Genomic DNA, 15,136 nt, shown 5'->3' with positions numbered 1-15,136 from the left:
AATTTTTTCGTTTCTCAACAAAAATAGGAGTTCAAGTCACCGAAGTGATTACCAAACCTACAACAATCATTATCGACTACCGAAACACATATTCGAACATTAACAAGAATAATATTCATTAAAAACCGAAACCTGTACAAACTAATATTTGATTTTTTATTTTTATTTTTGAAAATATCAATGAAATGAAATGAAACATATACAATAATACTTATATCAACTCCAAAAACATGTTTAGATACTCCAAAAACAGAGCTACTCGTGAGCTATTCGAATCTCAACTCGGTAAAAAGATCGTTCGAGCTCGTTCGTTAGTCTTAACGAGTTGAGCTCAGGCTCGTTTAAAAACTCGAAAATTTAAACGAGCCGAGCTTGAGCCTCTCGATATTTGTCTTATAAGCTCGCGAACATGTTCATTTATAGGCTCGCTTATGGGCTCACGAACATGTTCGTTTATAGGCTCACGAACACGTTCGTTTATAATATTGTTTAAATATTTGTAAATCATTAAAAAATATTTAAATATATATATATTTTAAAATAGTTAATATTATTACATGATTATATATATGATCTGATTAGAAAGCTCTCATATCTCTCTTACGTTTAGCCAATGTCATATCCTTTATTTTATTGTCTAGTGTTAAATATTTATTTATTGGTAATCATATTATGAAATGGAAATAAGGAATGTTAATGATGTGTTATATATATGCTGTAGGTATAATGATTTTGCGATAGTAATATACAATGGTAAGACGTTGCTAGAGGAGAGCAAAATGTTTTTTTTTTGATAATATATAGTGTCTTGGCCTTTTTTTAAGTATACACTGCAACTAAAGCAAAATGCTTTATGTTATTGGATGACAGTAAAATACTTTTGATAATATTTTTTGTGTTATGGCCTTTTTAGAAATATTCTAAAACTAAAGCAAAATGTTTTTTTTTATGTTATTGACTAGTGTTATCATTTTGAAGGTTTAATTACACTATGAAAAGTATATTTATAATTCTAATTTTAATATTTCATTCATAATTTATAAATTTAACTTTTATACAGCCATGTAAACAATCTTTCACTACACGAGCTCTAGAGGAGTTCGAGCTTTTTAAAAGAGCTCTAAACGAGTCGAGTACGAGCGGCTAGTGAGCTCAACTAAATTCATACGAACCGAGCTCGAGCTCGATTGTAATTGCTCAAAACGAGCTCGATCCCGAATATATATTAGACGAGCCGAGCTCGAGCCTAACACTATTTGACTCGGCTCAATTACATCCCTATTCTCTGAGTTGTTGTTCAAGAACTCAATAAAAACAAGGCTCGTCTGTTTGAGAAAGAATGAGACAATTTTAACCAAGTATAGAGTTTTATATATCGAATAATCAAAGAAATGATGAACATAGAAGAACCCAAGTCAAACAAAGCTCTCAAGAAAAAATAATAATAATAAACTTGAAGCTTTAACAATGGTAACCAAAATTTTTAAATATGCTCCTTATTCCCTCTAAAACATTCACAATGCCATATCATTCTCTTTCTCATTCATTTTCCAAATTCTCTCTCAACCACTCCTCTATTATTATAATTGTTTACGGGAGAATTTGAATACAGTTTTCGACTTGTTTTTCGAGTTTAAGTTTAAACTCGAAAATCAAACCGAAAACCAAATTTATTTTTTATTATTTATTTTTATTATATCATATATAATTTATTACATATAATTATATTTAATTAACATGGGTCTTCTAATATATCCATAATATTCTTAACCAGCTCAATAAAACCCTAATCTCTCATTTTTCCTTTCCCTTTCTTCTAGTCGTCCAACTTCCAGCCGTTCACATTCCCGTCTTTCTGATTTTTTCGGTTGCTCACCTCATCTCTAACTCTAAGATTTTCTAAAATTCTTTCACATATCAAACTATCTCACCAGTAATATATTGATAATTGCTAACATTGACTTACTTCTGTGGTTTAACTGCGAAACATTAAAGATTGGTAAGTCACTAAGAATAATTTTGGTGATTTTTATTTTTTTTGTATTGTTTTAGACTTAGTAAATAAAATCTCTATAATTCAAATTTGAATTTAGTTTGAATTCCAATAATTCAAATTTAAAATTGATTTTGCAATAAAATTTTAAAAAAATGAATTTGGTTTGAATTCGAATTATTTGAATTCGAATTGAAAAATCGAATTCGAATTTGGTTCGGTTTTAATATAATTTATTTGAATTCGTTTCAATTTTCGATATGGCTAAAATTAAAAAATTCGAATAACCCAAACTGAGGAACTCGACAATCCGAAAACTAAAACGATGAGCCCTCTCAACAAATGAAAACTCAACCAAATGAAGAAAAGATAAATGTAAGGGGATCCAAATGAAATATTTGTTCAATACCTCTCCAATAAACAAATGATTAATAAAAGCTACTCAAATTTGAGTTCAAAATTGGTAAAAATAGTTTTTTTTTTGTTTTTCTCATCAAAACTTAGTTGTTGTAATGAATAAAAAAATTTGGAATTAATTTTAAAGAACAAATTATTCCATTTATCTTATAATTATATATGTATGTAATTTATAATTTTAATTACTCAAACATAAGATTCAAATTATTCATAATCTAGTTTAGCGGTAAAAAGAGTTGGATATCCTATCTTACTTGAGATCCTGAATTCGAGCTGTCCTGACTAATTAGTTAAATGTGTTTGTTAATTGGTTAAAGGTACTAACTAATTGGTTAAATGTGTTTGTTAATTCGTTAAATCTGTTTGTGGGCTTTACACTCCGAAGGAGGGGTAAAACTTAGCGTTCTAAAAAGAATTTATATAAAAAGATAAAATAAAAAATCAAAAAGTTTGATTTGAAAGGAATCACAAATTAATAATATATTTAATGGAAGGTTGTTTAGTAATTGCTAAAATTTTAAAATATAATTTTCATAAGTAATTTTTTTTTTTAATTCAAAAGTCTAGTACCTATGATCTTTTAAATGCGACTTTACCGTTTTCGGTACTTTTAGGTTCAAATACAATTTTATAAAATAAAACATAACATAAACTATATTATATATTAAGGCCAAATGTCTTTTAAATGTTTATAACTTTCATTTACCTAAAACAATACAAACCGATAAGAAAATCATAATTTTTAAAAGAAATTAAATAATTGATTTTCTATAATTTAAGATTAATTATCTTATAAATTTGATATCAGAATTGATCTCAATCTAAAAACGAACCACACATTTGCATGACTATAAATACCATAAATAACATTCATAAATTTAAAATTTATTAATTTCTTATCTTTTATATCATAAATCTTCATTTATTTATTTATTAAACCCAAATATTTTGGCTAAATTAATTATTAAGTATGGGAGGCTTTGATGATTCTGAGTTTTTTGAATGTGTTTGTTGAAATATTTAATGGGTAAATGTTGAGAAATAATATTTATAACTTATTTTGTATTTATATATTATTTTAATAATTCTGATGCAGTTTTTGGGTGAAAGTAAAAAATCACTTTTTTTTCTTACAAGAAATGATACTTTTCATGAGATTGGTATGAATGGCCACAAAAGAGGGCATATGAGAAAAGACTCAAACTAGCTCAAATATATAAATAAATTATTTTTATAATCTGTAAAAGTAATATTTATTAAATATTTGGACAATCAAAATATTTTTTTATAAGGAAATCAATAATACATTTTATATGTTTTATTTGAAATACTATACAAATTTTATTTAATGTTTGTAGCTAATTTTCTTTAGAGTTATTCACTCGTACGTGGAAAAAGTCCCCATCATCCAACATAATTGAGAAACATGTCAAAGTCTCACTATTAATTATGTCGAAATCACAAAACCACTCAATATATCGCGAGATAGTTAGATTCAATTTACGACTTATTCTTAACATTATAATATAAAAATTAATTTGGTTTGAAAATTTCAAGTATGTCAAGTCAAATGTTTGTTTTTCTATTATATTATTTCCCTCCTTTTGATCATTTTAAATGAATAAACTATAAGTCACTTTTCTAAAAATAAATAAATAAATAATTTATTTTCATTTTTTTAACTTTTGAAAAAATTAATAAAAAAAACTTATTAAAAAGTTTGAAATACCTTGTAGTCATATTTTCCACCTTTTAATTCAAAACGTTTTAAATAAGAATACTTCCACGTTAAAGTTGTGATAATCAAAATGACAATAAGAGTTTAAGTGCATTATATTAAATTATATTAAATGTTGCTCGAACATTGAAAATAGTTAAACAAATTCAAGATTTCATTAAATAATGGGTCAATTGTTATTTGAAAAATAAACTTGCTTAGGTTTTATCATATGAGATTCAAATTGAACTCATATTGCCGGCCAAATATGGGTCTCCTTAATTAACTGAGCTTAAATTAGTGATTAACTAATGATTTTCAAAATTCTACTAATCAATTTTATTTTATGATTCTTGCATACTGATATGTATTATAATTTAAGTTCCAATTTTGAAGAAGGTTTTCAATGTTGTATATTTATGCATAAGTTTAAGTTATCATTTAAGACTGTGAACTTGATTTCAGTATTATTATTACATTTAACAATAAGGAAGGTATTTATGTTTTTTTTCTTCTTATTTTCATGTTTTGTTATTTTTTCCCTCAGTTTTGTATCGTTGTGTGCTTATACTTATTATAAATAAAACATTTATAAATATATTACATAAATCAACTCCTTTTTATCTTGACTAACATTATTTTAAAATGTGAGAGGCGTTCAATTTAAATGCTAATGTTTGGTTTGATAGAGGTATACCAAATTTAATTTATTTTTAAAATAATTATGATAATTCTATACCATTTTTTATACACCAAAACTATTTTAAGGTAATAGTTTGATTAATAAACTTTTATTATTAAAAAAAGGAAAATAAATAAAAGTAGTGTAAAGTTGGGAATTGATTTCTAAACTCAACCCTAGGATTGAGTTTTTATAATTCACCCTAATATTACCTTAATTTATATTGCATTCAGAATTTATACATGTTAGCTTTGACTATTGGATCTTTCTAAGAACAACTATGAAGATATGAAACTTTGGAAAATAGATATTTGCTAAAGAAGAAAAAGTCTTGAAAAAACTTGAGTGTTGTATATTCAACATTTACAACCAATCCTTATATAGGAGTAATTAGCCTAGAACCCTAAATTACTTATACATATAGGCCCAAGCCCATTAATAATTAAATATACCTTAATAGTATAAAAGTCAATATAATAATATAATATATTATATTGTATAATATAATAATATATCAATATAATATATTATTATATTATATACACTAACATAATAAAGGCCAACAACTTTATATTTTCTGACAATCAATGCTTAAACTCACAATCTCCCCCATAAGCTTGATTTGGTTCGAGATACTTCACGCCGAGCATCTCTCGCATCTCTGCAAATTTGACTCTTGCTAGTGCCTTAGTGAGAATGTCTGCACGCTGCTCTCTAGTGCCTACAAACTCTACAACGATCTGTTGATTCTTGACGCATTCACGGATGAAGTGGAACCGAATGTCGATGTGTTTTCTGCGTTCATGAAACACCGAGTTCTTCATTAATTTTATTGCAGATTTGTTGTCGACATAGAGGGTTACCGGCCTCAGCTCGCATCCGAGCACCTCGCTCAACAAGTTTCTTAGCCAAAGTCTTTGGCACGACGCTGCAGTAGCTGCCATAAACTCCGCCTCACATGAAGATAAAACAACAGTTCGTTGTTTCTGAGATTGCCACGTGATCAGATTCCCGTTGAGATAAAACACCATCCCTCTAGTACTTTTTTTGTCATCTGTGTCACCGGCTAGGTCGCTGTCAGTAAAACCAACGAGTTCTTCAACTTCTCGTCCTCTTCTTAACTGAATCCCATAATTCATCGTTCCCTTCACGTAACGAAGAATGTCTTTTACGGCCTGTTGGTGTAGAGTGGCAAGTTTCTCCATGTATCGACTCGCTATGTCAACTACATAAGAGATATCCGGTCGAGTGTGTGTCAAGTACCTAAGACACCCGATGATACGCCAATACTCCTTCGGATCCACTAAGCTTCCTTCCACATCCTTTCTGAGCTGCATCTTTGCTTTCATAGGATACTTGCTCGAGTTACAATCCTCCATTAAAAACTGTTTCAACATCTTCTTCGCATAAGCTTCCTGCTTTATCTTAATGCTATCTTTCTTCTGGTCCACCTCGATACCAAGAATTAACCTGACTGTGTAATGTTTCGTCACCGGTGCAAAGTTCTCCTCAAAATCATTACATTGCTTCTGCACATAGCCTTTTGCTACCAATCTAGCTTTGTGCTTGAAGATGTTGCCTTCGCAGTCTCTTTTCAACTTGAAAAACCACTTTAACTCGATGGTCTTGTGACCGGGTGGTAAGTTGGTGAGCTCCCATGTCTTATTCTTCCTGATAGATTCGAGCTCTTTGTTCATGGCTTCATTCCACGACTCTTCGACTACCACCTTGTGATATGTTATTGGCTCATCGGTGGTGAAGAATAACAATCATCAAGATCCATCTCTACTAGTGGTGCCTCCACATAGACATCTCGTAGGATTCCGAACTCCACGGGATTTTGTACGAGCTTGTTGTTGTTGTTGCACCACTCCCACTTCTTCTCCTCCTCGAATATAGAGTCTCTGCTCACATAGATTTCCCCGTAAGATGAATTAGGAAACTTGTGCGCCTTGTTTCCGTCTTCAAACTTCACATTTCCGGTAATTTTCTCGTCGAGCTCATTGAGCTTCTCTCGATGGCCCTTCCTATGGTTGTTTGCTCCATTGTCAAGGTACCACACATTAGTGTGATTACACTCATCGCCACTTGCGAGGAGTTTCTCCATGACTTTCTCTTCACTGAACAACACCACATCTGGTTCCTCCTTGGACGGTTCTTGCATAAACTCTTCAAGGTTTGTCTTCTCGTCTCCCTCAGCAAACATTAATACTGGCTCCTCGTCATAGAAGCTAGCGAGGTTTGCATCATCTTCTTCGGGCAAAGCTTTCGTCACTACCTCAGAAAACATTAATGATGGCTCCTCATCATAGAAGCTAGTGAGGTTTGCCTCACCGTCAGACCTATTGTTAGGACACTTAGACGCGTAATGCCCATACTTTTGACAAGCGTAACACTTCACTGTGCTCTTGTCTTTGCGGGGCTTGGTACCTTCTTGTCGAGGTGAGCTTTCTGCACAACCTCGTCCTTGACCTTGACCTTGCCCTTTGCCACGTCCTCGGTTATCTCCACCGCTGCCACTACGACTCGATGATCCAGAAGAAAAATCGGCTTCTCCGTTTTTCTTCATTCGTGACATCCATTCATCATGCGTGAGCAATAGATGCTCCTCCTCTTGGTCTCCGTATCCGCGAAGTCTCTCCTCGTGGACTTTGAGACGGCCGACGATCTCTTCGACGGTCATATTCTCGAGGTCACCAAATTGCTCGATCGTTGTAACGATCTGCATGTATGTTTGTGGTAAGGCTCTAAGGAACTTCTTGACAACGGAGATCTCCTCCACCTTCTCTCCTAACGAGCGAATACCAGTCACAATGGATGTCAATTTCATGGCGAAATCATCCACCGATTCCCCATTCTTCATACGAATCGCCTCAAATTGTGTCTTCAAGGTTTGCACTTTTGCCTCCTTGACTCTCTCCACTCCAACATGCATTGTCTTTAACGTCTCCCACGCTAGCTTAACGGAATCTTTCTCAGCCACCATGAGAAGAACGTCCTCAGGGAGTGCTTGATAGATGGCAGCGAGAGCCATTCTATCCATCCGTTTGTCGACATCTTCGAGCATCACGGCTTCCCACACTCCTTGTGCTTGTAAGTTTACCCGCATCTTCAATGCCCAAACCGAGTAGTTACTCTTCGTGAGTAACAGATAGGAGAGCGTCACATTCCCTTATCTTCCAATCTTCATTGCCGCCGCATCTTTAGTTGATCTTGTCGACGACATGTTCTTCAATCTAGCTCTGATACCAAATGTTGGCTTTGACTATTGGATCTTTCTAAGAACAACTATGAAGATATGAAACTCTGGAAAATAGATATTTGCTAAAGAAGAAAAAGTCTTGAAAAAACTTGAGTGTTGTATATTCAACCTTTACAACCAATTCTTATATAGGAGTAATTAGCCTAGAACCCTAAATTACTTATACATATAGGCCCAAGCCCATTAATAATTAAATATACCTTAATGGTATAAAAGACAATATAATAATATAATATATTATATTGTATAATATAATAATATATCAATATAATATATTATTATATTATATACACTAACATAATAAAGGCCAACAACTTTATATTTTCTGACAATCAATGCTTAAACTCACAATACATCTTTTAAACATTTATGACACCTCTATATATTTAAATTTCATCTATTGGCTAGTCTTATCTACATTTCATCATGGCTAGCAATTTTTTGAACCCTACAATAATTTTAGTATTGTATATCATGTTACAACTCTCAACCGCCCTTGGAACAAAATCATCAAAACTAATAGGTTTTTCTACCCATCTCATCCACCGAGATTCATTTGAATCGCCATTGTACGATTCATCGATCAACCAAAGTGAGCTTGTAGAAAGAGTCATCCTTCGCTCTAGTTCCCGATTATCCTATCTTAAGTCTCTTTTACAACTCCCAAACAATGACACGGAGGAAATTTCTTCCATAGACTCAAGAATTGAGGGAATTAGTGGGGATTATCTCATGGAGATTTCAATCGGCACACCACCCGTCATGCAATGGGCAGTTCTTGACTTCGCCAGCGACATCGTGTGGACTCAATGCCTCAAATGTGTCCAATGTTACAAACAAACTCAACCCAAATTTAATCCGATGAAATCATCTTCCTATCAACCAATTCGATGTGATGCAAAGAAATGCAAACAATTGGGCGAATTTATTAATTGTATCGATCCATCTAGCAATTGTAAATATCAATTAGTATACGGAGATGAGTCATACAGCTTCGGGGAACTGGCTCGGAAACTTTTAAATTGGGAAACACTTACCTCCCAGAAATGGTTTATGGGTGCTCAAATAACAACGATGGCTTGTTCAAAAAAACCAATGCTGGCGTTGTTGGTCTTGGGAATGGGCCAAACTCATTAATTAGTCGGCTCCACCGTAGCATCCCGCGTAAATTCTCGTATTGCCTAACCGATGCTTCTAAGGGAAATGCAAAAAGCAAGATAGATATCGGAGCTAACGCAATCGTGTCTAGCCGCAATTCGATCTCTACACCTTTGGTCTTAATGAAGCCTCCAGACTTCTATTACATCACATTGAAAGCAATCAGCATTCAAAATATGAGATTACCCATCACTGGAGTAACTAAAATATCATTGAAAGGTAACAAGTAGGGGTGAGCATAATATGGGTTTACCCAAACCCAACCCTAACCCAAACCCAAAATATTAATTTGGGTTGGTTAATATGGGTTGGGTTGAGTATGGGTTGGGTTGAGTATGGGTTGAGTTTAATTTGGGTTGGGTTAGGGTTACCCAAATTACCCAAATTATATAAATTTAGTTTAATTCTCTATTATTAATTCAATATAAACTAATCATCTTCCAACTTTAAGTCGAACACGTTTTTGACATGTTTAACATATTTTTCATACGTTTAACACGTTTTCCACACATTTAACACGTTTTTAATATTTTTAACACGTTTCACTTATAACATGTTTTTCACACGTTTAACACGTTTTTCACACGTTTTTCATACGTTTAACACGTTTTTCACACGTTTTCACATTTTTGACACGTTTACACGTTTTTGATACGTTTTCACGTTTTTGACACGTTTAACACGTTTTTGACATGTTTAACACATTTTCACACTAATAACACGTTTTTCACGTTTTTGTCACGTTGAACACGTTTTTGACATGTTTAATACGTTTAACGCGTTTTTGACAAGTTTAACACGTTTTTTACGTTTTTGACACGTTTAACACGTTTTTAACATAATTAACACGTTAACACGTTTTTGATAAATTTAACACGATTTTCACGTTTTTGGCACGTTTAACACGTTTTAAACGTATTTAACACGTTTTTGATAAGTTTAACACAATTTTCACGTTTTTGACACGTTTAACACATTTTTGACATTTTAACACGTTTTTGACATGTTTAACACGTTTTTCACACGTTTAACACGTTTTTAATATTTTTATCACGTTTTCAAACTTAAAACATGTTTTTCACACATTTAACACGTTTTTATGTTTTTGGCACGTTTGACAAGTTTTTGACATGTTTAACACGTTTTCATACTAATAACACGTTTTTATCATGTTTAACACGTTTTTGACATGTTTAATATGTTTAACGCGTTTTTGACAAATAAACACTTCTTTTTTACGTTTTTGGCACGTTTAACACGTTTTTAACATAACTAACACGTTAACACATTTTTGATAAGTTTAACACGGTTTTCACGTTTTTGGCACGTTTAACACGTTTTTAACATTTTAACACGTTTTTGATATGTTTAACACATTTTCACACGTTTTTCACACGTTTAACACATGTTTCACACATTTAATATGTATTTCACGTTTTATGCATGTTAAACACGTTTTTGACATATTTGACACGTTTTTCACACATTAACACGTTTTTCACATTTTGGTACGTTTAATACGTTTTTGACATGTTTAACATGTTTTTCACATTCTTAACACGTTTAACATGTTTGTAACATGTTTAATACGTTTGTAACATGTTTAACACGTTTTTCATATTTGGGCACGTTTAACACGTTTTTGATATTTTAACACGTTTTACACATTTAACATATTTTTGACATGTTTAACATATTTTTTTGCACGTTAACACGTTTTGATAAGTTTTAACACGTTTTGTCATGTTTAACACGTTTTTGGCATTTTTCACACGTTTAATATATTTTTTCACACGTTTGACATTAAACGTGTGAAAACGTATTAAACGTGTCAAAATGTGAAAAACAAGTTAAACGTGTCAAAACGCGTTAAACGTATCAAAATGTGCCTAAAACGAGGAAAATGTGCCAAAAACGTGGAATATGTGTCAAAAGTCAAAACGTGTTAAATGTGCCAAAAATGTGAAAAACGTGTAAAAACATGTTAAACGTGACAAAACGTGTCAAAACATGTTAAACGTGTCAAAACGTGTTAAACGTGCCAAAAATGTGAAAAACGTGTGAAACATGTCAATAATGTGAAAAACGTATTAAACGTGTCGAAAACGTGTTAAACGTGTCAAAACGTGTCAAAAACGTGGAAAACGTGTTAAATGTGTCAAAACGTGCCAAAACGTGAAAAACGTGTGAAACGTGTCAAAAATGTGAAAGATATGGTAAACGTGTCAAAACGTGTTAAACGTGTTAAAAACGTGTTAAACGTGGTAAAAATGTGTTAAACGTGTCGAAAACGTGAAAAAAAAAACGTGTCAAAACGTGTCAAACATGTCAAAAACGTGTCAAACGTGTCAAAAATGTGTTAAAAAACGTGTTAAACATGCCAAAAACATGAAAAACGTGTTCAACGTGTCAAAATGTGTTAAACGTGCAAAAAATGTGTTAAACGTGTCAAAAACGAGTTAAACGTGTGAAAAACGTATTAAAAATATCAAAAACGTGAAAAACGTGTTAAACGAATAAAAATGTGTTAAATGAGTCAAATACATGTTAAATAAAAAATAAAAATAAAATAATTTGGGTTACCCAACCCATACTCAACCCAACCCATACCCAACCCATATTAATAAATAATATGGGTTGAATTATGGGTTGGGTAAATTTAATTTGGGTTGAATATGGGTTGGGTAATACGGGTTGGGTTTACCCGTTTGCTCACCCCTAGTAACAAGTTTGGTGCTCCTAAAGGTAATGCCTTTATAGACACAGGCACAACACTAACTTATTTGCATGATGATATCTACTATGAATTGGAAGAAGAACTAATAAGCATGATTCAAGATAGTCCAATTCCTTCACAAAGTAGTCTAAAACTTTGCTACAAGAACAGCAAGAACTTTCAATTTCCGACAATCATTTTCCATTTTTCTAGAGGCGCTAACTTGACTTTGCAGATGAAAAATACTATCGTTCCATATAGAAGCCAATTGTGTCTAGCGATACTCCCAATTGATGAAAATCTAGTTATATTGGGGAACATATTACAAATGAACCACATGATTGGATTTGATCTTGAAAGAAGAAAAGTTTCTTTTCTGCCAAATTATTGCTAAGGGAAATAGTAACCCTATGAACAAGCCAATTTGAATAATTACTATAATACAATAAAAGAGACCAAGAGTTCACGAGGTTTCATTCCATCTGAAAACACATAGTTATGGGGTGTCTATATGTGAATTTCAATAGTTTATATAATTTTGGTTTGTTTATTTAACTTGGTGTGGTGGGTCTGTAGGACAATCTCAAGCTATATTATATACAATCAAAAATTAATATTCTCTATTGCATAGATTATAAATAATGTTTAGCCTAATGTTTATTTTAAATTATAATATTGATTAATATTTATATAATTTATTTAATAAAATAAAATTTAAAATACATTTATGTTTATTATTTAAAATAATGTAATATATATTATTTTATTTTTTTATAAATAATTAATTAAATAACACATAAAATAAACAAAATATTAGAAATTATTAGCAATAGAAGTTATTACTAAAAATAAGGAGATTAATACTGTTATATTTTGTTTGTTATATAATTATTAAGAATAAAAATAGATTAAGGTAATAAATAAATTAAATAATATATACAAATTAGACAAAGAAAAAATATAACATATGAAAAAGTAAATAAAAATGTTATTTTTTTAAATGAATATTAAAAACCATTTTCAAACCTAGTTAGATATGTTTATATCACCTTCATATAGTCAACTACATTAAATTATACCTAATTACACCAATTTTTATATCAAACTAATAAATAAAAAACATTTAAAATTATTTCTCTATTTTTTAAAATAACAGATATTCTTCAGGTATTTCCTCCCTAAGTAATTATCAGCAACATTTACCAGCTTTAATTATTATTATTTTAATATTTAAATAATACACAAACCTCATGCATGCTTAGTACCGGAAAAATAATCAGTAAAATAAAACATTATACAGCGAAAACCATTTTCCGAGTATCACCAAACTACGAAGTAAAAGAAAACTCTAGTCGATACGTTTGTATACGCATACAAAAAAAAAATTATTTACAAAAAAATCAATTGGCGACTTTATATTTCAAAATAAGTAATCTTTTAAATTAATTTTGTTTAATTAATTTAAACCATCGGATTTAAAAAAAATCAAATTATAGTTTGATTACCGTAAGTCTCCGGATTATTTAAAATTAAACCCGAAAATTAGTTATTTTTAATTGATTTAAAAAATCTGTATGGAATTGACGACATATTTTAAAAATAATGTTTTATTTTAAAAAAGAAAATCCTGACACGCAAATCAAGGTTGAAATTTTCGAACCTCGAATTTTTTTTGTTGAACTATAAAACTAAAAGAGTTTTTCCGGAGTTACACATATGTAACTCAAAATATATCATTCAATTAGGGATGACAATGGGACGGTTCGGAACGGGGAATGCATTTACCATCCCCGTACCGTTTTTATTTCGGGGATTTTTTAATACCATCCCCGTCTCGTTCGATTTTTTTTCGGTTTCGGGGAATCCCACGGGGTACCGTTTTAATAAAATATTTAAAAAAATTATAAAACAATATTATATAAACAGATTTTTAATATAATATATTATAATATATTAAAATTGTATATTATTATAAAGAAATAAACTTATCATTCTTATAAAATATAGTAAATAAATAAATATATTAATGATTTAATATATTTAATATATTTAATTATATTTTATAGTGTTCGGGGCATAATCGGGGTGAGATCGGGGTGAGGGACACAAATACCATCCCCGCCCCATTCCCGTTCGGTTTTGGGGAAAACCCGTCCTAAACGAGGAAATTTGGTTCGATTTTTGCGGGGCGGTTTCAAATTGCCATCCTTACGTTCTTCTTTATTCTAACCTGATATATATCATTCAATGTAATTTCTCTATATTCTAACAAATTAAATGGAAATGATAATTTAGGCAAACAAAATAAATGAAATTTAATCCAAATGAATATGAATTTTTTAATTGTTAATTAACGTTAATATTTTGAACAAATAATTTTTTAATTAAGGAGAACTAGGATAACACCACACATTCATGCCCTTCACTTCTATTTAAAGCGCGTCCGGTGAGAATTGAACTCATGACATTTTAGTCTCTTAAGTCGACTATTTCCACCGGGCCACCCTGGTGGGGTGAGACAATTAAAAAATGTTGAATACATTCAATATTGTTAATTTCTAATGTAACACCAATGAGTTATTGTTTCTATCAATTGTTATTGATAATGAAGATGTAAGAAAGACCAACAGTTCGATGAATGAATTAGTGACGGTTGGATTTTGATGGTTTAATTTTCAGCTATATATATCTCTTCACTCTAATTTCTTCAAATAACTTTTCCTTATTTTCGTGAGTGTTCTTTGAGTTCTTAATTCGATATTTTTTTCTAAAACGCGATGAATGTGATTCATGTAATTTTTGTCAAGTTCGTTGTGTTGGTTTCATTGTACTCTGTAAAGCATCTAGCGACATAAAACTCTTAAGCAAAGTTAAGGAGAAAGTGGAACTATTTTAAGGAATTTGTTTTTGGTCTTACTTAAAACTTTTAGTATATTTTTATTAAATTATATTTTGGTTGTATTGTCACGGTAAATTTATGTGTATTTGTAGTGAAATAAGATTAACAACATTATTTTAAACTTATTTTTAATTATTCATGCAGGTTTAGAATGAAATTAAAAAATCACCTTTTTTCCTTATCAGAAATGATGTTTTTATGGAGATTGGTATGAATGACATTTTGAAAAGTGTTGACAAAGGAGGTCTATAAGAAAAAAAAGACACAAATTATTATCTCTTTTATGTACTAC

At 30.9% G+C, this 15,136-nt stretch overlaps 1 protein-coding gene across 1 annotated transcript; it reads left to right on the top strand.

Annotated features, from left to right (window-relative positions):
- Positions 1-8,545: 8,545 nt before the first annotated feature.
- LOC124934608 (aspartic proteinase CDR1-like) lies at positions 8,546-9,459 on the top strand. Its single transcript, XM_047475134.1, has 2 exons — positions 8,546-8,869; positions 9,064-9,459. The coding sequence occupies exons 1-2, from the start codon at positions 8,546-8,548 to the stop codon at positions 9,457-9,459; spliced, it is 720 nt and encodes a 239-aa protein (XP_047331090.1).
- Positions 9,460-15,136: the final 5,677 nt, after the last annotated feature.

The sequence above is a fragment of the Impatiens glandulifera genome, chromosome 4 (assembly GCF_907164915.1).
Source record: "Impatiens glandulifera chromosome 4, dImpGla2.1, whole genome shotgun sequence".
Lineage (NCBI taxonomy): Eukaryota > Viridiplantae > Streptophyta > Magnoliopsida > Ericales > Balsaminaceae > Impatiens > Impatiens glandulifera.
Note: the sequence above shows the minus strand (reverse complement) of the source record. Positions and strands in the feature narration are given on the sequence as shown.

Coding starts and splice junctions, on each gene's coding strand:
- LOC124934608 (XM_047475134.1), top strand. CDS start 8,546: ATGTTACAACTCTCAACCGCCCTTGGAACAAAATCATCAAAACTAATA. Junction 8,870..9,063: donor TTGACTTCGCCAGCGACATC/GTGTGGACTCAA, acceptor TGAGTCATACAG/CTTCGGGGAACTGGCTCGGA.